Below are 25,360 nucleotides of genomic sequence, written 5' to 3' on the forward strand. Positions count from 1 at the left end.
ACTTATTATTTTTTATAGCCCAAACTAATTTTAGGCCCAATAAAATATGAATCAAATCTAAATTTTATATGAATTTGACCCAATAAATTTTACGTGTCTACACTCCCTCCTTTCCATACATGTCTATTATTGACTTAACACACATGACACACCTTAATAAACAATAAGCAATATGGGTAATTTGCCCATTAGAAGCAATATATTTAACATCTAATTAAGATATGCACCATCACGATAAAAAAATCAGGATCGTGATTGTACCTATCCAACCCTCCGTGATAGGTAAGCCAACAGTTCAATCTCAAACATAACATTCCAAATGTAAATAAGCGGAAGAAAATAAAAAAATAATAAAACTTGAATAATTTTCAAAGTACATTAGTAGACTGATATAGTCAAAATATAGATAATCCCAGATTTGATAGTTGATGTTGTTGGGAACAGTGGCGGATCTACACTCAAGTTAGGGGGTTCATCCGAACCCCCTTCGGCGGAAAATTATGCTATATATACATGGTTAGAATTATTTTTTATGTACATATATTAGATGTTGAACCCCCTCGATTAGTTTTTATATTCACTTATGACCCCGCTTAGTGAAAATCCTAACTCCGTCACTGATTGGGAAACAATAATAAATTTTAATATCAATTGTGAAAATAAAAAAACTGCAACAATAATAGTATTTTTTAAATAGTAGTATTAACAACAACAACAACAATAATAATATATAAAATACTTGAGTCATGCTAGCTACTATCCTAAGAAACTATTTCTGCAATATGAAATATTTTTCTCAAATTAAACAAGCACTTTACTGATTTATTAAAGAATATCAGAAATTAATTAAATCTTACCTAATTAATCAAAAAATACAGAAATGAGCAAAAGTAAATATAAAACCAACAAATTTTAATTGGGGGAATAATGTCAAAAACGGTTTTATATAAAATAAGAACAACAAAAAAGGAAAGATTAGTATATTTTTTCAAGCCTCGAAAGTTGACAAAAATTTCATGTGTTTTTTAAGTTAAGGTTATTCAAACAAGTAAATTTCTAACTCACTTTATTACTCAAATTAACTAATTTTCAGTTGTTTGATTGTATCGTCCATATATATATATATATATATTAGGAAGTACTTTTGTCCCTTTAGTATATACTGAGTAGATATAATTTGGCTTTAGGTGACTAATTTTATTGAGACGCTTGTGATCAGGAGACACAAGATGAATGGACGGAAGAGCCATTGTCATATGAAGAAATCAATAGCTTGGTCTACCTTCATGCAACGTTGCTAGAATCACTGGTTATCTGCTGACGAAACGAGAATTGACATGCCGGAAGATGGGTATAAATATGCAGCATTTAATGGTGGATCAAGAATGTGTATAGCCAAATACTTAACTTATCTTGAAATGAAATCTGCAGCTTCAGCTATATTACTTCGTTACGAGTTATCTTCAGTCCCTGGTTATCAAGTTTTGCCACAACTCTCTATCACTTTATCCATGAAGAATGAGTTTAGAGCAAACCTCAAACCTTGTGATCTTAGTGAATATGGTATAAGAAAATGATAGTTTGATAACTATGAATGAGATCTCCGTATCTATTCAATAATAGTTGTTCTAGTAGATCAGTTTTTCTTTTTACGTGTGTTAAAGAATCAGTTTATCGGTATCTCATCTTTGAGGTATAGGTACAGACTCTGTACTACACTCTCTTTTTTACAGATTTCAATTTGTGAGAATACAAGAATAATGAAAAATATAACTAGCAATGGTTGCATTAATAATACTTTGTGTTATTTATGCTTGAAACTTTCTTATGTAGTGTCTGGTTTGGTGAATTAAGAATATGATTATTTACACAATTTCTAGTAATCGTAAGACGAAAATAAAGCTGAGAGTTGAACTAATAATTAACAGAAAATAAATGTCATTTGGTGATGTTTTTGCATCAACAACTTAATGATAGTTTCTCAATTTGTAGTAACCTCTCTTCTTCTTCTTTTCTTCTTTAATTTAACTATCTATAAAGTTTTATATCCTCAAACTTTACGTCCTATATAAATTTTATTGCACTTGTATAATTGTATTGAGTCAAAGTCGAATTTGGAACTAAACTTAATTTTGGTTAAAGTAAATAAAAAACAAAAATGATTAGACTTAGCTTGCCACTAGTAATTCGAATCCTTCCCTTTTTTAAATACCTTGTAACAAAATTAGTTACCTTAATTATCATAAGAAGACAAGAATAAGTTGAAACTTGAACTAATTACTAGGGAAAAAACTATCTAAACTCAAGATTGCATATTCAAGTAACCAAGAGAACAAAAAGATCAAAGCTCCTAAAGAAAGGTTAAAAAAAATTCTCAGACTAACCTCATGCCAAAGGATGTAGTGGAGTTACATCCCTTAGTAGAGTTGGTCCGTAGAAACTTTTTTTAATCCCTTCCTATGAGCTTCCACCATTTTTCTCCCTTAATGACTTGAACCCGCGGCCTTGAGGTTGGAGACGGAGAGTGCTTACCATCTGAGCAATTTCCTCTTTGTTTCCAAAGAAATTTTTGTGAAGTTAAAAAGGAAACAAGGAAAAGAGCAAAAGAATGTGTATTTCCCAAACGAAAAGAATCTTCCCCATGAAAATTAATTTCTTCACCTGAAATACTGTCTGTAAGATGAGAATAAAGCTGAAACTTGAACTAATAATTAACGGGAAATAGATGGAGTATCATTTATTAATGTTTTTGCAGGCAACAACTTAATGGTAATTTCTCAATTTGCACAATTTGTAGTAACCTTAACAAGTAACATCATACCTATTTATTTCTATTAATCTGACTGCTTTCGAAAACACACCTCGTAATTCTTCTTTGTTTTTTCAACTATCAACATAAACTTCTTATTTTCTGTCAAAAGTTTGGCCGAACATCTCATTTTTTCAAAATAAGCACTTTTGCAAACAGATAAGCTTGACAAATCAGGCAGATTGACTGATACTAGGAACCTATTTGGAGAAAGAAGAAGCATGCATAAGATGGACAGCGGAGAAATTTCCAATAGCGAAATACTTTGACTCGATGGATGGAGAGAGAACCCTCTACTCAAGAACGAAACCAATATCGAATCGACAATCCTATACTATAAGATTAGTGTCTCTAGACCATACAAGTGGGCGCGAAGCCCATGTAAGTGTTTGGTCCACTGGAGCTAATGCAACATGGAAGAAAATTAGATAACAAAAAATACGATCTTGCACCGCTTTTTTTTTATAGAAAGCTCGACCAACGAGGAGAAATTTTTTGGCCGAAGCCAAAAAGAGGGCGACCCACTTTATTCCCCAAGCAAATGAACTTGGCTTTGAGGGAACAACAAAAACCACTATCATACTCTTTCTTTTCTTCAGGTAGCAGTTTCTGGGACACATGAACTAGCTCTTATTGAACCAGTTAAAGTATAAAAGAACATACCATTCAAATCTCAGCAGATTTGACTGGTGAGAGGTAGCTAGTGGAACAGTCAAGGATGGTGCAAGTTGATCCGGACACCACTTTTTGAAAAATAGAATAAAAGAACCATCTAGGTATCCAAACATAACCCACTGTTACTTCTACAACTGAGAGACGAGCTGGTTGAAGACAGTGAGCCAGTGAAGCTTTGATAAACAGGAGAGTTCATAAGTTCCACTTCCCATTCTCTATTTATCAAACTGAAAGCTATTAGCAAAGTTCGATCACACACCAAACCAAACAATTTAATCTTCACAGTTCAAAATCATGGTGGAGAGAGAGAGAGAGAGTGTGTATGTATAAATCACACACCAGTACAACCAATGGTATACTTTACGCAAAGAATTCTAATACAGGGAACATCGTCGATGCAATTCTCCTAATACAATGCATAACAAAGAGATCCCAACTTTATGCTGACTGATTTGACAGCCAATGCTACAGCAAGTGATGTTTTCTCCTTGACATTAACAGCATGTACAAAAAAAGGAAAGTGATCACCAAAATTTGTCCACTTAATTTATTGACAAAAGTGTTCTGTAGACCATGTGTGGTAGAATGCCCAATGTCAGGCTCACGACTTGGAAAAGAAGATGAATTTAAGCCAACGGGAAAGAACTAGTAATCTAGTAGCGCAGCCAGTATGTCCTGCGTCTGAACCAGTTATAATCAGGCAAATCTTGAATTGGTCCCCTGGCTGATATTGCAATATCCTACAAAGGGAAAATCATAGAGAAAAAGGTTTTACCCTCTAGTATTTGTATTTGATTCGGGAAACATAAGATGGAATTCATATGGTAATATCAACAAATCTGCCTGTTAATTACAATACCAACAGCTGTCTCTCCCCGTGGTTTATAGCCTATATGAATTGCTCTGCTGTTGCTTTTATGGCCTTTAGTTATTTACTGAAACAAATGTAAAGAGGCTGCAGGGACTTACCCTGTCAAAAATAAAACGATTTGCAACTCGCTTGATAGTTCCAGCATCGACACTGTCAATCCTGGCAAATAACTCAGCATATGGAATTCTGCGGCCATATGTGATTAACTGCAAAAAAAAAAAAAAAAAAAAAAGAGAAACTTCCAACTATAAGTAAATTTAGTAATTACAGAGAGAGGCATCAAATGTCAAGTATGAAATCAAGGTCATCCATTTGACCACAAAGCATGCGAGCATATAGAACACAATGTGCTAACTGAAGAGATTAAGTGAATTATCTATGGTAATGCTCCTAGAACTAAGAGAATTATCTTCCCATATTCTTCTTCTTCTTCTTTTCAGGACAGTGGTGTCCGAAGATGATGTTGTCCGGAACAACTGCACATCTCGACTGTTCCACAGGGTACCTATTACCTCCCACCAGCACAAGCAGAGGCGGAGCTAGCCTATTAAAGAAGGGTTCGGACGAACCCCTTCGACGGAAATTCATATTATTAATACATGGTTAAAATAATTTTTATTTATATATTCTAGATGTTGAACCCCCTTCGATGAGTTTTTCTTCAGATTTTGAACCCCCTAAGCAAAAATCCTAGCTCCGCCTCTGAGCACAAGTACCGGACAACCTACCAAAGCTTAGGCAGGTGGAAGGAAATCACCTAGCGTTATTTGCTTCCGTTATGGTTGTTCTTCTTTCCTTCTAGATTGGCATTGGAGGAACATCTGCTCCCCCTTTTTCCTTCTAAAAAGAGCCTTTATTTTATTTTGCTTTATTTTTATGATAGCCAAGCCTTGTTTGATGAGGTCAGGAGGAAGGAGACTAAAATGTCTCAGATCTAGGGAGCCAAATGCTCTCCCCTTTAATTGTTTCTAGTTACAAATATATTCTATATGAATTTACCTGTCTTCCAATGTCTTCAGCAGTAGGGCCTGATCCATCAATGTGGAGCACTAAAGAAGATTTCAGCTGCAGGAGATTAAGTAAAAGAACATATAAGTTCCTGATATAGCTAAAAGGAATGCAGGAAAAAGTCCCTAAAATTTAAATGGAGGCAATAACACTCTCCTCTGGGGAATGAACGAATACCTGATTACGTGCACGAATCACATCAGCTTCCGACACTCTGTAACTTAACTTGCATATCCCATTCATGATGACATAAGCTAAATCACTCAAGCAATCAGGCTGTGACAAGCAGAAAACACAGATCAGTAAAGTCTCAGTCCTTATGCATAGGTCACTTATATTCATAATAAAAATGCATAAATCACTTTTAGATGAAGGAAATGAGTATTCAATTTGCAATCTTCTCTAAATTGACATAATTAAGAAATAGTTTGTTTTATATGTGACATACTTCAAGAAATATTAATGAGAGAGAACAATTTCTGAAGTTATTAAGAATTTGAAATGCTTCAAATATTAACCTTACAAATACAGCAATACTGGAATCACATTTTATCAACCAAGAAGAATTTACAAATAACGAAAAAACCGCCTCTAGATTGTGAAACGAAGTATGATCAAATCACTAGTTTTTACATTTCAAATCGCTTTTTTGTTTAATCAGGCAAAAGTTGTATTTACATTTCAAATCTCTTCAGTATATTTCAGGAAATGGCCTAAAGTTGGATTTACATTTCAATTCACAAGAACTGATTAACATTTCAAATCTCGTTAGTATATTTCAGGAATGGCATAAAGTTGGATTTACATTTCAATTTACGGGAACTAATGAATCATGATAACATAAGTTTGGCGACCAGGAAATAGATGTATTTTATACTATGTTACAGATTCAGATATGGGTGGGTAGCAAATATGAGTTTATGATACAGAAATAGTCGGCATTTGGTTAAATGAAGGTAGTGAAAATTTCCTTCTAAACAAAATTGACAAGTAATAAATGTACTTTATACTATGTTACAGACTCAGATATGGGTATTAACTGAGAATATATATAGGGGTCACATTCGCTTCCCAAAAGTTTAGGGCAAATTTCGTTTGTATTTTTTTTTCGTAACTGGTAACATTTAAATTTGGTTTGGATTTTAGGAGGTATAATCTCCATTTAGATAGATCAGCATGATTTTATACAGTGTTTGGTTGGAATTTGGGAAGATATAATCTCCACATAGAAATCAGCATTAATTAATATTGTCTTCGTTTTAATTTATGTGCTTTATTTACCTTTAAACGCTATTTCATAAAGGATGCTTTCAATATTAACTTCTAAATCCCAACATAACTACATGACATGTTTAAGACCACATGATTCAAAAGTCTTCCCTATTTTCTTAAACTCCGTGCTTAGTCAAACTAGACACATTTAATGAAATGGAGGGAGTACAACATTTGATTGCTCCGTTCTGTTGTGCCCATAAATAATACTTGTATAAATCATTCGAGAATCTATGTATTATCTTGTAGGGGATAGAATGTTGAATACAAGTGAAGGTATCCGTAATACACGGATTAAAGTACTAACATGACCAAACTAACCCTCATAATAGTAAAATATTTTTTATTTTGTTTAAAACGTAAACGAACATTTAAAATTGTACACTGCATACTAATATGTAATATATCAAACTAACATTCAGCAAGAAATAATCTCTATATTAAACAATGTACATCACTAATCCTGCATAACTTGTCTCTAAACCAAACGACCCTCTTAAAGATTCAAGGATGCAGATAGAAGTACCATTATAAGTAAAGGGATCCAGTAATTTGGAGTTGTGCAGATATGTTTGTATATAATCGTCACTATTCATAGTTGTTGTACACTAAATATGATCTAAGTGAGTTCAACTCTGTTCTCCTCTTGTATGTATCATGCTAGCATATATCCTCTTTTAAAACTTAATGGTCTTGGTCAGCCTGATTCCTAATTTATCATGCATTTGCAATCCATTTTAAAATTCAACAACAACAACAACAACAAACCCAGTGTATTCCCACATAGTGAGGTCTGGGGAGGGTAAGATGTACGCAGTCCATACCTCTTACCTCTAAAGAAGTAGAAAGGCTGTTTCCGATAGACCCCCGGCTCGAGACACAGAATACTAAACAAATTCATAGTAACGCATGGAACCATTTTAAAATTCAGCTCAAAATAAAAAATAAAAAAAATCATTTCATCAACCATATGACCATAGTAAGAGTTGCCTCTGTGCTGTCTTGCTGCATGCCTGCATCTATCTCAATGCAGGGAAAAAAGGAGAAGTCTTTCTCTCTCCCCGCTGGAAGACGGACCATCAACTCTTATAGAAGATTAAGTAAAACAAAGAGTAGACACTGAGAGGTATCTAGTGTCAGATTTTCTTTCTTTTTTTTTGATAATCGAGAAATCCCCAATGGCCAATGGAGCAGAAAACTCGGTGGATAATGTCCCCTCTCTACCTTTTTCCACTTAAATACCAGTCTTTTGTCTGTGGCAGGGTTCAAACCCGTTGCGCGTGTCTAACCTACACATCCCACATTGCACACTTACTACCACCCGACCAAATCTCGAGGGCAAATTGCATGAGGCATGGACATCGTGTCAGATTGCCCCTAGAAACAGTATGTTGAGGGCAATTGAGGAGTTCGTGCAATGTTCTATAGTTTATTCTTTCTTCTTTCCATTTAGGTTCATCGTGAACTTTTTTTCTACTTATGGGGGAGCGGAGCACAGGCAACACAAAGACATGGGAAGTTTAGAAAAACAATATACAAAAATTTTTAAATGAACCTTTTTTCATTGATTACAATAATGACTTGGCAAACTACACGACCTTAGAATTTCAAAAGCACAACTATGAGCTGATTGAACTACACTGGTAGGGAGAATTTTTCTTGATTAAATCCCAATATAACCGCATATGATTAATACATCTTGCAATATTGCTATTTTTCTTTTCCTTTCTTTTTTTTCCTTTCAACAACCGTGGTGTCCAGGCAGCTTGCACGCACCTCGACTAATTTCACGGGATACCTGCCACCTCCCACCAGCTACAGACCGGGATAACTCTGTCCACCAGGGCTAGAACAGATGGAAGAAATCACCTAGTGTTTGTTAAGTCTTTGTTGGAAATTGAACCTGAAACTTCATGGTACTCAACCCAACTCCATTGAACCACTAGGCCACACCCTTGGGTGCCTTTTCCTTTTTTTCTTTTATTTTTCCTCCAAGCACAACTATGAGCTGATTGAACTAAACTGGTGTTCGAGGGAGAATTTTCTTGATTAAATCCCAATAATGACTAATATATCTTGTGAAAATGCTTTTTTTTTTTCGTTCATTCTTGTATTTTTCTTCCAATAGCCCCTTTCTGAAACTTGACAAGAGATCTACTTAATCTCACTTACTCCATCCCTAGATGCAAAATATATTTAACATCTTTAATTTGTATATTTTTCTTACTGCAATATCCACCGTCAAAGGAATTATGAGCTTCACCAAAATAACTATCTATTAGTACGAAAAAATCATCAACTCAAAATTGGTCTCCAAAAGGGACAGCTGAATCAGGGAAGCTGCACCAAAGCCATTACTTGTGCTTGATTACAGTTGTATTCTCCGCAAAACCTAGCACACTCTGCATCAGAATCTGAAAGAGGTCCTAGACAAGGATAGACGATACAAGATTCTCATAGCCACATTGTCACAAGATTCCTCAACGATCCTAGCCAACCCCGCCCACCAGAAGTTTTCTCATATCAAGTTTACTTTCCCGCCCATTTTCAACTAGGATAACCTCTAATACCCCTTAAAGGAATCAATATTCTTCTAAAGTGAACGAGTAAAACAGTCCTCTGTGTTCTTTTGCACAACAAGCAGCATGGCCACCCACAGTTGCTCGGAATAAATTTCCTACTATTACATAAATTAGTAATCCATGTATCAACAATTTATACAGAAAAAAATTTGGAGATGGAAAAGGGAGCTTTGAGTGATGCCCTCCGACAACACAGACTTGGCGAATAAAACAGTAGTTTCTTATCTAGAAACTTGCCCAAGATTTCTTGATTATCTTATTTGAAGATTCAGTAAATAGAGAAACTGAAATCTGTTTAGCATAAAAGAGTATTTTACAGGTGTTTCACAAACAAATCCAGAAGGCCCATGAGTCCATAGCAAAAGAGACGCAAGGAAAAAGTCAAATCCTCTTGGGGTAAATGCTCTTACAGACCCGCATAATGGACATAGGTTGCCAGGTCCAAAAGCACACTTTCCCCTTTCACTGACCAATTAAAATGTACAGAAACGAGAAGACTAGCTGACAAAACTAATATACGATGATTGGTAGTTTTACATTATTAACCATTCAAGTTAAGCAAATAATTTTGAGCTAATACTGGAGCAACTTAAGATAAGTAGGAACTCCTTAACATCTCTATCTACATGTGAGAGAAAAGGAAGCATTAATTCTTCTAAGCATGTAGGAACCATATATCTGAAGTCACTCACCTGGGCTTCAGCATAGACACCAAACAGCCCTGTATCTTTATAGTTGGTGTTAAAAGCCATCACACTCTCAGCTAGTTCATTAATGGCCACCCTTTGGACAAGCTCTGAACTGTTCAAAGATCATATACCAGAAGTAATAGAAATTAGCAAGGCTTATTCTGTAATTTTTTCTATTTTGGGAAAAAAGAGCAATTCAACGAAAATCTCCAAACAATGCCCAGAAATGCCTTCATATACAACTAATAGATAAAGCATTAAGAGCAACAAGCAATATTGTCTTTTTGGTAAGGGCCACTCTTTGGCGGCTGACAAGTAAAAAAGTTTTCTTGAAGCATAGAAGAAAATTAACTTGTTGATTGCTTAAGAAAATGAGAAGGACCAACCCCATGTGTTTTCCTCCTCCTGAAGATTTGTTCCATGATCCCAGCATTTGTTGCATGACCATCAAAGCTATGGAATCTGGGTCTGTCCATGATGCTCCACTAAATGCAACAGCGAATTGAGCAAGAGGCAGATCATCGTCAATGATACGTATCTATTTATGTAGACGAAGAAGAAAATCAGTAAGTAGTTCACATAAAACACATAAAATGGAACAGGTAATAACTAAGTAGTGAATCCACACCTCTGAACCTGTAAATATTGCTGGCTCCTCAGCCACCAATTGGGAAGTGGTAATAGGATTAGATGGTAGTTTCGTAAAATGTTTCTTCACTTGCTCAACGACATCTTCATGCTTCACAGCTCCAGCAGCAGAAATTACCTACAGCAAAGAATTAACTGCTGCTTTTAGTCTGGTAAAAGTTTGACCAAAAACATAGTTAACAAAACTTTAACCCTTGCACCCCACCACCACACCACCTTTCACGAACATCTGAATGTGTGTGTATATATACACACACACATATGTATATATGATTAGAGCTTGGAATGGAAACTAATATAACATCAAACTAGAAAAAGTTTGATTGTGATTCATTTTGATAAAGGAAGAGTGAATGTGGGATCACTTTTTTTTTTGGATCAAGTAAAAATATCTTCATACATAAACATGACCAAATCGGTCGTATACATAGGTTACCAAAAGATCAAAACTCTACAAAATATGAAGCTCTACAAAATCCACCCAATCCTCTAAGCAAGAAGGAACTTTCTGTTTACCAAAAGAAAACAGCAGAGCAGAGACTACTCTTCAATTGCAAGAAACTCGACTCTACACCCTCATAAGCTTTTCTATTTCTCTCTCTCAACTACCCATATTAAAGCTATCGGAACCATGTTCCAAGCCCTTCGTCTTCTCCCGCCCTTCCAACTCAACATCAGATCTTTCACAGTTCTTGGTATTACCCAAGGACAAGGTGCATATTTTAGGTAAGTGGCAATCATTTTGACGTGAACCCAGATAAAATCAATGAATTCAATTTGAAATAGAGGGTGAAGAATAAACTAGTTTCTTTTTATTTTAACAGAAGAAGCCAGAGCAATTAGCAAGGAAGTCATCAACAGATATTACATCAGCTATGACAGGTTCAGTACCATTCTATGAGCACCATAGTGGGTTGAAATGTAATCTTGAATATGAGCTCTCGTCATTTTCTCAATGTTCTGGGAAGGTCCAAGAATAGTTCTACCCAATGGAGTGTACTGGAATGCAGTAGTATGTAACTGGTCAAAGATGACTTCCTCAGGCTGTTTTTCCACCTACAAGAAGATTGTCCAACATGAAGACTCGCAAATATTGAGATTAAAGAAAAGGGGTACCCCTAAGAAAGAAACAAAAAAAAGATATGGTAACATACTACAAACAACTGCAAAGTACAGATACAAGCTTCTCTACTGAACAGTCTGAACTATAAATCCACAGCAGATGAATTAGCAGTGTAACGTAACAAAAAGCTAGCTGACTCAACTGAACTGATTTGCAAGCAAACCAATGACAGATTACATAGCCAACCAGGGTTACCCATCATTGGAGAAGCTAAAGAGGTTATTGTCTAGTCAGATAGGGACAAACTAAGCATACTATTTGAAGTTATTGCAATCACTGATCATTGTCCTCAGAGAGATTTATGAGCCAGAATGATTTGCAAGCAAGATAACTTTTTGAGCAAACAGTCCAGGACAGAATGAAGTTAGTGCTAATATCAAGTCCAAAAAAGCAAAACCATTGACCAAGTTATTGGCACTTAGACAGATGAGCACATCTACCCTGCCAAAACTCCCCTTCTCATTAAATCAATTTAACCATTTCACTATCTAAGAAGCTATTAGCGTCAATTTCTATACATTTATTTTTTAATTAACTGTAAATTTGCAAATTCTTCTCACCAGATGGTTGTTCGTTACAGCATTTTTGCATTCTAATCATGTATCAGTTTCAATCACTAAGTCCCCCAACTCTTATTTTTCCAGACAGCAGAGAAATGAAAGGAGGTAAAATATCACCATTTTTGTTCAATAAGAACCAACATGGAGGTTTTATGAAAAATATCAAATGCACAGGATAAAAATAAAGATGAAATATTACCACTTCAACTAGTCAAGAATCAAATAAAGGAACAATTAGTAAATATATCATGCCAAAAAAATTAGAAACTTAGCACCATTAAATGCATAGCACACTGCAAGCATTATTGACGAGCTGCTTAATCTAGCTCTACATCACATTACACCAAATTTGTTGTATCTTTGCCCAAATAGGCCAGCAGAATCATCATAGCACATTTTCATCTCACTGTAAATGAGCTCAGAATACTTCTCAAGATCTCTTTAGATAAATGTGACAGCTTTCTCTGAGGCTGGAGACATTCACTTTGACAAAACCACCATAAATGTTATCTTTAAACTACCGACTCTGAAAGGTAAAACGAGAGAACCTACAAGCACAAAGTAGACTCGCTATATTCTGAATCACATTGATGGAACAGGACACAAACTTCTGCTAACGTATCCTATTTAAGTGACGAGTTTCCCAACTAAACAAAATAAGCACTCTACGTATTAACCTCATATGGACAAACAATTAATAGAGCTCCTACAAGTAGTAACTTTCTTCTTCCATCTGAATCACCTAAACCTCTTAAAAATGGTTGCATTGGTACATTAATATGATGATTTCATCCCCAAATTCTCTTGTTCAACAATCATTTCAACTGTACTTTCTAAAAGACAAGAATATTTTATTGATACTCCCCCCTTTACATCTTATATACATTGTTAATCTTCAGGGATTCAACCTAATTTTTTCTTTTACATTTTCCTCATATACTTCGGACCCGTTTGGCCATAGTCATAGATTTCCCAAGTAGTTTCTGGGGGAAAAAACTTGGCAAATAATGTTTGGCCATACAATTTGCCATTATTTGGCAAATAATCCAAATTCCCGAATACCAGAAAAAACTAGTATTCGGGCCAAATTCCATTTTTTGTGAACTTTATTTTTTTTGAAACTGGTAACTTTATCTATTTCTATAATGCTCAAAACAGTATATAGGTTGCGCTGAAACCATATTTACAAGAGTACCCTATACACAACTATCCTGCTATTACAATAAGTCTATTACAATGAGTCTAAAACATCAACAATAGTGACAGTATCATTTGAGTACATCTGATTACACCAAAAACACAAGGTCAAAATACAATTCAGCTTGACTTGCTCCATACTATTCTCTATGTTCGCATAACATCTGAGATTCCTCTCCTTCCAAATAGTCCACCAAATGCGTGCTGGGACTATTCTCCATCTTTTCCTGTCCTTGGCCAGCACTCCTATTTCCTCCTAGCTCTGCAAAGCTTTTGTAACTCTCCCTGTTCTTGAGGCTTAAGGATAGTCTCCATAGCTTGCTAGTTGTCTTGCACTGCAGAAATAAGTGTTTAACCATTTCTGCAATTTCACCACAAAAGAAACACCTAGAGCATAGTTTTATTCCTCTCTTCATCAAGTTTTCTTGACTGAGCATTGCTTCCTTGACCAACAACCAAACAAAGCATGCAACATAGTGGGGGATTTTGACTTTCCACATATGTTTCCAAGGCCAGTTAAGAGTGTGGTGATCAACCTGGTTCAACTTTCTGTAAGCTACGCCCACTTTGAAACCCCCTTCTTTAGCTCCTTGCCACCTTAAAATATTCATTCCACTCTCCAATCCTCCAAACTGACCAATGATGTTGAAGAACTCTGTCACCCTTAGGATTTCCCAATCATTTAGGTGTCTCCGGAAAGTGAAGTTCCATCCTTGTGGTGTCCATAATTCTGTTATAATACTTGTTGGGTTAGAATTAGATTGTGAATGTCTGGGAATAGGTTCTATGATTCCTGCTTCATGCCAATCATCGTTCCAGAAGTCGGTCTTCTCACCATTCACTACTTTGATTTTGGTGTTAGGTTTGAACTCCTCCCATAAGGCTATAAGGCTTTGATGGATCTCCATAAACTCACCCCATATGGAGTAGTGACTTCTTTGGTCATCCACCTGTCCCCCTTCTCATACTTAGCTTTAATCACCTTTCTCACAGTTCTTTTGCCCTTTTCTTCTTTGGAATCAATGTTATGAATGTAGCATTGAAACTTTTCTAAACATCCCATGATCATGAAAATTTTAAAGCGTTTTCATTACATCTTGCTTTACTACCTCCCAACAATTGATGAAGAAACCCATGGTGAAACCGTCAGGCCCCGGTGCTTTGTCAGTAGCACATAATTTTAAACAATTCAGCACCTCTTCTTCCTCAAAGCTTTCTTGTAGTGATCTATTTTCTTGTTCTGACAATACTGGATAGTTTGTGAATTGGCTAGTAGGTCTCCATGACTTATTTTCTTAATGTAGCTGCTGGTAGAAATCCACTATCCCTCCTTGAATTCTGGCCAGATCATTAGTTAGTTCCCCATGAATAAGCAACTGGTCAATATTATTATATCTCTTATGTGCATTTGCCATTCTGTGGAAGAACTTGATGTTCTTGTCCCCTTCTTTTAACCACAAGGATCTGGATCTTTGTCTCCAAGAGATATCTTCTTTTTTAACAAGCTCCTCATACTCCAGTAGCAATGTAGCTTTTGTGTCTGATTCTCCTTCTGTCAATCTCCTGATAACCCCTATAGCCTCCAGTTCTGCCAACCCGCCGAGCAATTTCTTTCTCTGCTTGCCCAGGTTCCCAAGGTTCCCAATACTGGATTAGTTTGTGAATTGGCTAGTAGGTCTCCATGACTCATTTTCTTAATGTAGCTTCAGGTAGAAATCCACTATCCCTTCTTGAATTCTGGCCAGGTCATTAGTTAGTTCCCCATGAATAAGCAACTGGTCAATATTATTATATCTCTGTGTATTTGCCATTCTGTGGAAGAACTTGATGTTCTTGCCTCCCTTCTTTTAACCACAAGGATCTGGATCTTTGTCTCCAAGAGATCTCTTCTTTTTTAACAAGCTCCTCGTACTTCAGTAGCAATGTAGCTTTTGTGTCTGATTCTCCTTCTGTCAATCTCCTATTAACCCCTATAGCCTCCAGTTCTGCCAGCTTGTCAAGCAATTTCTTTCTTTGCTTGCCCAGCTTCCCAATACTGTCTCCATGACTTATTTTCTTAATATAGCTGCTGGTAGAAATCCACTATCCCTCCTTCAATTCTGGCCAGGTCATTAGTTAGTTCCCCATGAATAAGCAACGGGTCAATATGATATATCTCTTATGTGCATTTGTCATTCTGTGGAAGAACTTGATGTTCTTGTCCCTTCTTTTAACCACAAGGATCTGGATCTTTGTCTCCCGGAGATCTCTTCTTTTTTAACAAGCTCCTCGTACTCCGGTAGCAATGTAGATTTTGTGTTTGATTCTCCAATGGTCAATCTCCTGTTAACCCCTATAGCCTCCAGTTCTGCCAGCTTGCCAAGCAATTTCTTTCTTTGCTTGCCCAGGTTCCCCATACGGGATAGTTTGTGAATTGGCTAGTAGGTCTCCATGACTCATTTTCTTAATGTAGCTGCTGGTAGAAATCCACTATCCCTCATTGAATTCTGGCCAGGTCATTAGTTAGTTCCCCATGAATAAGCAACTGGTCAATATTATTATATCTCTTATGTGTATTTCCCATTCTGTGGAAGAACTTAATGTTCTTGTCCCCTTCTTTTAACCACAAGGATCTGGATCTTTGTCTCCAAGAGATCTCTTCTTTTTTAACAAGCTCCTCGTACTCGAGTAGCAATGTAGCTTTTGTGTCTGATTATCCTTCTGTCAATCTCCTGTTAACCCCTATAGCCTCCAGTTTTGCCAGCTTGCCGAGCAATTTCTTTCTTTACTTGCCAAGTTCCCAATACAGGATAGTTTGTAAATTGGCTAGTAGGTCTCCATGACTCATTTTCTTAATATAGCTGCTGGTAGAAACCCACTATCCCTCCTTGAATTCTGGCCAAATCATTAGTTAGTTCCCCATGAATAAGCAACTAGTCAATATTATTATATCTCTTATGTGCATTTGCCATTCTGTGGAAGAACTTGATGTTCTTGTCCCCTTCTTTTAACCACAAGGATCTGGATCTTTGTCTCCAAGAGATCTCTTCCTTTTTAACAAGCACCTCATACTCCCGTAGCAATGTAGCTTGTGTCTAATTCTTCTTCTGTCAATCTCCTGTTAACCCCTATAGCTAGGGATGGGCATATTTTGGTTTAAACCGAAAAAAACCGAAAAACCAAACCGAAATTTAATTTTGGTTTCGGTTTTTCAGTTTTTCGGATCGGATTTGGTTTGTAATTTTAGAATTTCGGTTTTTCGGTTCGGTTTTCGGTTTTAAAAAAAAAATTCAGTTTAAACCGAAAAACCGAAATTTATAAATAATATAATATATATATATATATAATATTTAGTAATTCACATTTACAATTAACATTTAACAGCAAATTCGCATACGCCGCAGGCTGTTTATGGATTGTTTTAGTGACTCAAATATTTTATGGACTATTTTGGTGACTTTGGACTGTTTTATGGATTATTTTTACGAGTTTTGTGTTGTTTTGTAGACTATTTATGAAAGGTTATATTGTATGTAATGATTAATAATGTTATGTATTATGTTAAGCTTATGATTATTTCATTTCGTTTCATCCATGTTGAGTTATTTATAATTATTTATATTTGGAAATGAAAAACTGGTTTGAAAAAAATAATTTTTCTAAAAAAAATCCATCAATTTTAAATGCTCAGTTATGAAAAAGAGAGGCTAACTACTTTAATATTTCAAACCAAAATAAAAATCCGAAATAACCGAACCGAATTTGTAAAAACCGAACCAAACCGAATTTATTTCGATTTGGTTATGGATGTCATTTTTATCAATCCGAAAACCGATAAACCGAACCGATATTAAACAATCAGACCGAACCGACCGAATGTCAACCCCTACCTATAGCCTCCAGTTCTGCCAGCTTGCCGAGCAATTTCTTTTTTTGCTTGCCCAGGTTCCCATGTTCACTTCTACTCCATTCCTTCAGTTTATTTTTCAGAGCTTTTAGTTTGAAAGCTAAGATAAAATCTAGAGTTCCATAGAAGCTAAAAGAGGTTCACCATTCCTTGATTTTGTCAATGAAATCTTCAGTTTTCAACCACCAACTATCAAACTTTAAGTATCTTTTACACCTAATCCATTCTCCACCTTGAAGGGCGATTGGAGGATGATCAGACAATAATCTTTGTAGAGGAAATTGTTTCAAGTTGCTATAACACTCATCCCATTACTCAGAGAACAAGATTCTATCTATTCTTGATCATGTCTTGATTATCACCTTTAAACCAAGTGAAGTTTGCATCCTCCAGCAGTAAATCTATGCGGTTCATATCCTCAATGAAATTTGAAAACTCCCTCATCCCTTTTGTTCTTCTAATACAATTCTTTTTCTCTGAGATGAATCTGGGAACATTAAAGTCTCCGCAAAGAACCCAAGGTCATATTAAGCCTCTAACAGAACCTATCTCTTTCTATACCAACCTTCTCTCTACATAATTATTAGGTGCATAGACCCCTGTGATGTGGCAATTGAAATTCTGTGGAATAGCTTCAAACTTGCAAGTTAGAGTGTATGCCCCTATCTCCACTTCCCTCCTTCCAGACCCTGTTGTCCCACAACAACATAATCCCTCTCTCTTATAAGACTGGCCTCTAAACATGCCACTTTGGTCCATCTTCCCCTCATATATGCATAACTAACTTTGTTATGTCCCCCTCCAGTTTGGTTTCTTTAAGGCAAATAATGCCTGCCTTCCAATCATCCATCAAACTCTTGATTAGTCTTCTTTTATCCCCATTGTTCAATCCCATAACGTACCATGACACTAGTTTGAATTGCATCATGTAATGGTCAAAGTGTTTCTCCCCTTACTCCATGGAACCCCACCCTTGAAGTTTACATCAAAAGCCACCAAGCTTTTCAGCTCATGTGCTCCTTTAAACTGTCTTCTTGCATGCAAGTGTGGCTAACATACTTCTTTCTTGTCTAGCACTATTGGCCTGTAGAAGTAATTCCAGGCCTTCCTCTTCATGGCCTTGAAAATCTACCCCAAGCATTTTCCCCAATTTGATCATGTTTTGTTGTACCCATGTTGATAATTCCTTTTCTTTGTCCACGGTGGTCATGGTCTGTTGTTGCTGTGTATGTAGAGGCAGTGCCTCCTCCACCTCCCACGCCTCAATTGCAGTAATGGACATTTGATCTCCAGTTTTGCTAGATTCTCCCTTTTCTCTCCTTATTATCTCCCCAATTGATGTTGGCTGCTTACTGAACACCTACAGATGTTGTCGTGATTCTTCAGCCTCAATCTCACAATTCATCATTAAAACAAGATCCTGCAAACCTGATTGATCAAGAATTTGCATGGTGTTCAAAGCTTATGGTAAAGAGAAAAGAGGTTCTATAACATCAGATGTCCTTAACTCCCCTTGTATGGATTGGGCTACAGGTGTTAAGTCATTAAAAATGACTTGCCTGACGAAATCAGGCCCAAACTCTTTTTCATCAAAATTAGGCCTAAATTGGCCCAACTTTTCAGATTTCATTAAAACAGTCATGTGTTTCTCATGTGCGTCATCGTTGGAGCAGTAGTTCCCATGTGATTTTTGACATTTGAATCCCTAAGAATCTGAGATTCTTGTACTTTGTCATAGTTGTAGCTATACCTTGCCCAGTGGTTAGGAGTTTGGATCGATCCTTGCCTCGACCTTTCTTCTCCAAAATGTCTATTGTCTTTTTTTCGGTAGCACTTCAGTTCTCACTTTACCTTCAGCCCAGATCGGAAAGTGATAAGTTATTCCATCACAAGTGATCGCAACCTCTTTCGGCAAGCTTCTACCATTGTTAGCAATGAGAATTCTTGCCCATTTCAAGTGATTCTTCAGCTCTGTTTCTTCTACAGTTGCAATCCAACCCACACAGAATTGTCCGATCTCCCTGAAAATATATTGAGACCATAGGTGGAGTGGTATCCCTACCACTTTGATCCAAGTTTCCTTAACATCTACAGTTCTGTCCAAACATCCTACCATTCGACTCCACCATTCTAGATTAAACTTCGAATTTTTCTATTTCCATTGCCCTTGCGTAGTTTGTTCTGCCATGAATCTGTTGGGGAACTCAAAGAGAAACATGTCGCCATACATCTCGTAGACGTTAACCCCAAAAGCTTTCTTCCAGTTTATTGTCGACCATTTCCTGATCTTAAGACACAGTGGGCTTCTCCTTCCTCTCCTTCCCCAGGCATCCCATCCCACAAGGCATATCTTTCGGAGCCCTTCTTTTGAACTGTTGTTTAAACCATCAACTTTAATTTTTCCAATTGAGTTTGTGATCTCTGCTTCACGTAATCCCTTTGACTGCCATTTACTCTCTCTTAGAGCCTTCGAGTACGGGTAATTGACTTCGGTTAATCTAGTGGTCCTGGCAGCTCAACTGTTTTTGGACATTTAATGAAGATCTCAATCTTAAATGCTATGTCATACCAACCAGTATTTAAGGAAAGTTCTGGGATAATGAGAACTGATCTTCCCCCATTATTTAGTGAGATAATACTCATAAATCTCCCATGCTCATTGTGCTTTCTCGTACAGAAATGTTCTGCATATTTCTCTATGTACTTCCACCTTCTGATGGCCTTCTTATGGTCTTTTGAGGCTTCTTTGAGTGTGAAACAAATCCACTCCATCATTTTGTCGCTGATGGAAGATATTCTCATTGTCTTGCGACTCCTTTCTACCCATTAATACCTTACTACTCCATCTGAACTCCATCTAGTAATATCAAAAGATTTGAAACCTGCGTTAAAGTATATTCTGTTTTCTCCCATGTCTATACGCAAGAAATAGAGGGTCAGAAAAAAAGGTGAGAGGTGGAATAGCTACCATAGAAGGCGGTGGCTGAGGAGGTATGTGAAAAAATAAGGTGTTGGTTGAGTAGGGACTGAGGAGGGTGGTTTTCGGTGAGGCTACCAGAAGGTGGGTATTTCCCCTCCTAGAAAGTAGGAGAGAGAAGATTATTGGGTTTAGTGCCTGGGAGCATTTTTTTCCTAGTAGAGTTAAAGATGGCAAAATTGGAGTTATTTTTTGTGAACTTTTGAAAGTGAAATATGTTTCTCAAATACTATGGCCAAACACATGGTGAAACTTCACTCAAAAATGGCTTGCCAAAAATATTTAGGAATCTATGGTCAAACACTAACTTTATATACCTTAATTGTAAAAGGTTGTGATTTGTATTACTAGTGACGGAGGTGAATAACAAATTTCTGAACTTTGAGCTTTGTCTCATCATCTTCTAATATCGGGACAGAGGGGAATAACAAATTAGAACAAAGAAACACCAAGATTATTATATCTATAAATATTTTGGATTTGTTCATGACGATCAAATTATATCTGGTTTTATTTCCACCTTTCTAGTCATTTCTTTCATCATACCTCTTCCATTTCGCGAAAAATCACACTATGTTACCCAATAACAAATTATAACAAAGAAAGACCAAGATTATTGGCTCTATCAATAAAGATTTTGGATTTGTCAACAACAACACACACCCAGTGTATTCCCACGTAGTGGGGTCTTGGGAGGGTAGAGTGTACGCAAACCATACCACTACCACAGGTGAAGTAGAGAGGCTGTTTCCGATAGACCCCCGGCAGATTTGGGATTTGTCATAATGAATAAATTATATCAGGTCTTGTTCCATCTTTTAGTATACAACGTGAATCAATAAAGATCATTTCTTTCGTTACACCTCTAAAGACAGATTATTGGCTCTATAAAGGGCAGCCCGGTGCATTGCAGCGCATATATGCGCAGGATCCAGGAAAGGGGGGTCTATTGTATGCAGCTTTGAGCACTCCAGCAAGAGGCTGTTTCCACAGCTTGAACCCTGTGACCTCTTTGGTCACATGATAGCAACTATACCGGTTACTCCAATATCACTACTCCAAGGCTCCCCTTCTTTGGCTCTATCGGTGAAGATTTTGAATTTGTTAATAATGATCAAATTTATTTGGTCTTGTTTCCACCTTTCCAGGATACATTGTGTATCAATAAGGATCACTTTTATCCTTATACTTCTAAAGACCGAGATTATTGGCTCTATCTATAAAGATAAAGGATTTGTTCATAAAGATCAAATTATATCTGATCTTGTTTCCACCATTTCAGTATACATTGTGAATCAATCTAAATCATTTCTTTCCTTACACCTCTAAGGACCAAGATTATCGGCTCTATAAAGGGCAGCTTGGTGCACTAAAGCTCCAACTATGTGCGGGATCCAATGAAGGGCCGAACCACAAGGATCTATTGTACGCAGACTTACCTTATACTTCTACGAGAGGTTATTTCCATGGCTTGAGCCCTGTGACCTCCAAACCACATGGCAGCAATTATAACAGTTACTCCAAGGGCCCTCTTCTTTAGCTCTATCCATAAAGATTTTGGATTTGTTAATAACAATCAAATTTATCCGGTCTTGTTTCCACCTTTCCACTATACATCATAAACGTGTAAACAAATAAAGATCATTTATTTCCTCATACTTCTTCCATTACGCGAAGAATTATATCAAAGAAAGACCAAGATTATTGAATCTATCTATAAGCATTTTGGACTTGTTAAGAACAGTGAAATCAATTTATCTGGTCTTGTTTCCACCTTTCTAGTATACATTATACACAAATAAAGATCATTTCTTTCCTCGTCATACCTCTTCCATTACCCGATGAATTATGACAAAGAAAGACCAAGATTATTCGTTCTATACATAAAGATTTTGGATTTTCTCATAACGATCAAATTTATCTGGTCTCGTTTCTATCTTCAAAGTGTACATCATAAATGAATAAAGATCATTTCCTTCCTTACACCTCTAAAGACCAAGATTATTAGCTCTATCTATAAAGATTCCGGATTTGTTCATAACGATCAAATTATATCTGGTCTCATCTCCACCTAGTACACATTATAAACGAATAGATCATTTCTATCCTTATAACTCTTGAAGATCGAGACTATCAGCTCTATCTATAAAGATTTCGGATTTGTTCATACTGATCAAATTATATCTAGGCTTGTGTCCACCTTCAGTATACATTATAAACAAATAAAGATCATTTCTATCTTTGTAACTCTTAAGGACCGAGATTATTAGCTGTATCTATAATGATTTTGGATTTGTTCATAACGATCAAATTATATCTAGTCTTCTTTTCACCTTTCCAGTACACATTATAAACGAATAAAGATTATTTCTATCCTTATACATCTAAAGACAAAGATTATTAGCTCTATTTATAAAGATTCTGGAATTGTTCATAATGATCAAATTATATATGGTCTCGTTTCCACATATATAATACACATTATAAACAACTAAAGATCATTTCTTTCCTCATCATACCTCTTCCATTTCGCGAAGAATTATAACAAAGAAAGACCAAGATTATTTGTTCTATCAATAAACATTTTTGATTTGTTCATAGTGATCAAATTTATCTGGTCTTGTTTCCACATTTCCAAGTAGATTATAACCAAATAAACATCATCCCTTTCCTCGTCATACCTCTTCCATTTCGAGAAGAATTATGACAAAGAAAGACCAAGATTATTCGTTCTATCTATAAACATTTTGTATTTGTTAATAACGATCAAATTTATCTGGTCTTATTTCCACCTTTCCAATACACATTAATAAAGATCATTTCTTTCCTTATATGGTTATACCTCTAAAGACCGAGATTATTAGCTCTATCAATAAAGATTTTGGATTTGTTCATTACAATCAAATTGTATAGTCTTGTTTCCACCTTTCCAATACACATTATAAATGAATAAAGATCATTTCTTTCCTTATGCCTCTAAAGACCAAGATTATTAGCTCTATCTAAAAAGATTCTGTATTTGTTCATAATGATCAAATTATATCTAGTTTTGTTTCTATCCTTCCAGTACACATTATAAACGAATAAAGATCATTTCTTTCCTTATACCTCTAAACACCAAAATTATTCGTTCTATCTATAAAGATTCCAGATTTGTCCATAATGATCAAATTTATCTGGTCTTGTTTCCACCTTCCCGATATACATTATAATCAAATAAAGATCATATCTTTCCTTATACCTCTAAAGACCAAGATTATTGACTCTTATCTACAAAGATTCCGGATTTGTTCATAACGATCAAATTCTATCCAGTCTTGTTTTCCACATTTCCATTACACATTATAAACAAATAAACATCATTTCTTTCCTCATCATACCTCTTCCATTTCGCGAAGAATCACGCTACGTTCCCTTACAATCTTCTCCTCCTCCAAAACCGAATTCTGCAAAATATCCCCTAAAATATCAACTGCATTCCCTACATCACCTCCCAATACTTTCGCGAAATACGTAGTCTGTTCCCTCGAAGTATACGCATTCAAATGCCCTCCCATATTCTCAATTTCCTCTTCTAAAACCCTAATTGGACGCTTCTCGGTTCCTTTAAATATCATATGTTCAAGGAAATGCGCAACTCCGTTGTTCTCTTCGTTCTCAAATCGCGATCCGGCGTCGATCCAGACCCCGATTGTTGCTGTTTGTGATGCGAGATTCGACTCCGTTGCGATACGGAGTCCGTTAGGGAGCGTAGTGATTTTCGTCTCTGGTACTGAGAGGATTGGGGTGTCAATGGTTACGCTCGGATGCGGGGAATTGTACTGGAGGAACTTCGGGTCCGGGTCTTGAATACGGCTGAGTTTGGATTTCACTTGTTCAGCTAAGCGATCGTAGATCATGGAGTCCGGGGGTGGTGGGGATGGGGGTGGTGTAGGGGTGGGAGAGGGGGTGGCGACGGCGATGGAGGATCGGAGAGAGACGGTGAGGCATGGTGGGAGGATGGTGGTTTTGGTTCGGCGGCGCGTGAGCTTGAGGAGGTGGCGCGTGGCCATCGTGGAGGATTTGAATGACCTAAAAGCTGTGCGGAGTGACAGTGGAGAAAGTTGATAGGGGAATTAGTGGCTTTTAAGGAAGGGTGGGAACATTTGTATGGACGATTTTGCCCTTTTACTAATTCTCAATTAGGAAATCAATAAGTAGAATTACAAAATAAGCCCAATTTTAATTTATTTTTACTTTTGGTACAGAGGCCTTCATCAATTATATGATTCAAACTTAGAAATCGTTTGTCATAAGATAGTGTTGTTATGTTTGCATATGTTAGCTTGCAGTAAGAGTATGCATTTGGTTTTTTATTATTTGATTTTGTTTTTCTACTTTTGATTTTAAAAAAGTGTAATTCAATTCGAATCAAAATAAATTTAATTTGGTTTAATATTTTTCTTTTTGATTTGCTTTGTATTCGATTATATCAATAATTATTAATATAATCAAAACTATATTTGTATGCTTGAAAAAAATAAAAAAATATATACAGAGAGACCATTTTCTCAAGTATATGATTCGAACTTCGAAGTCATTTGCACAAGATGGTGTTGTTATGTTTGCTTACATAATGAGAAGAAGGTGGCAATAATCGGAGTGGCGGTTATGGAAAGTCGTGGTAACACGTGTTCAAAATTTTGGTACCCCAATTCAATATGTTGAGGGTCATATTTGCGGTAGCAATAGGGATTCACACAGCGTTGAGCAATGTTGTACTGGAAAAGGGAATGGTCAGAGATACAAGTCTTATTAGATGTGAAGAGTGTGGTGGAAATCTTACTTAAAAGAAGTATTGTTTCATAGATGTAACGATCAATTTCATCGTTCCTAAAGTATTCGTAATAAATTCATGAAAATTCTTAATTTTCATTCCTCAATATTAACTTGTATCCAAAATAGTCAATATTTTATTTATTAGGTCGGCCTCAAACTTTTCGGTGAAGATTTTAGTTTTTGAATGTTTCTAGATAGACTCAAACTCGATGAATTTAATTTCATGAGTGATAATATCAATACTT

The 25,360-nt window shown here is 36.2% G+C and overlaps 1 protein-coding gene across 1 annotated transcript; it reads right to left on the reverse strand.

Annotated features, from left to right (window-relative positions):
- Positions 1-3,807: 3,807 nt before the first annotated feature.
- On the reverse strand, positions 3,808-24,639 carry LOC107847461 (probable mitochondrial-processing peptidase subunit beta, mitochondrial). The gene is made up of 9 exons (XM_016691730.2): positions 23,678-24,639; positions 11,446-11,610; positions 10,535-10,672; positions 10,293-10,444; positions 9,910-10,018; positions 5,541-5,639; positions 5,355-5,420; positions 4,454-4,561; positions 3,808-4,224 (listed from the first exon to the last, which is right to left on the reverse strand). The coding sequence occupies exons 1-9, from the start codon at positions 24,347-24,349 to the stop codon at positions 4,138-4,140; spliced, it is 1,596 nt and encodes a 531-aa protein (XP_016547216.2). The 5' UTR covers positions 24,350-24,639; the 3' UTR covers positions 3,808-4,137.
- Between the last annotated feature and the right edge of the window lie 721 nt (positions 24,640-25,360).

The sequence above is a fragment of the Capsicum annuum genome, chromosome 11 (assembly GCF_002878395.1).
Source record: "Capsicum annuum cultivar UCD-10X-F1 chromosome 11, UCD10Xv1.1, whole genome shotgun sequence".
Lineage (NCBI taxonomy): Eukaryota > Viridiplantae > Streptophyta > Magnoliopsida > Solanales > Solanaceae > Capsicum > Capsicum annuum.

Bases quoted from the DNA above. Each gene is read 5' to 3' on its own strand.
- LOC107847461 (XM_016691730.2), bottom strand. From the start codon at position 24,349: ATGGCCACGCGCCACCTCCTCAAGCTCACGCGCCGCCGAACCAAAACC. The intron at 11,611-23,677 runs GTATGATGAGGA...ATCTTCTTGTAG, and splicing joins TTCTTCGCGAAATGGAAGAG to GTGGAAAAACAGCCTGAGGA. The intron at 10,673-11,445 runs GTACTGAACCTG...TCTTTGCTGTAG, and splicing joins ACTATGGTGCTCATAGAATG to GTAATTTCTGCTGCTGGAGC.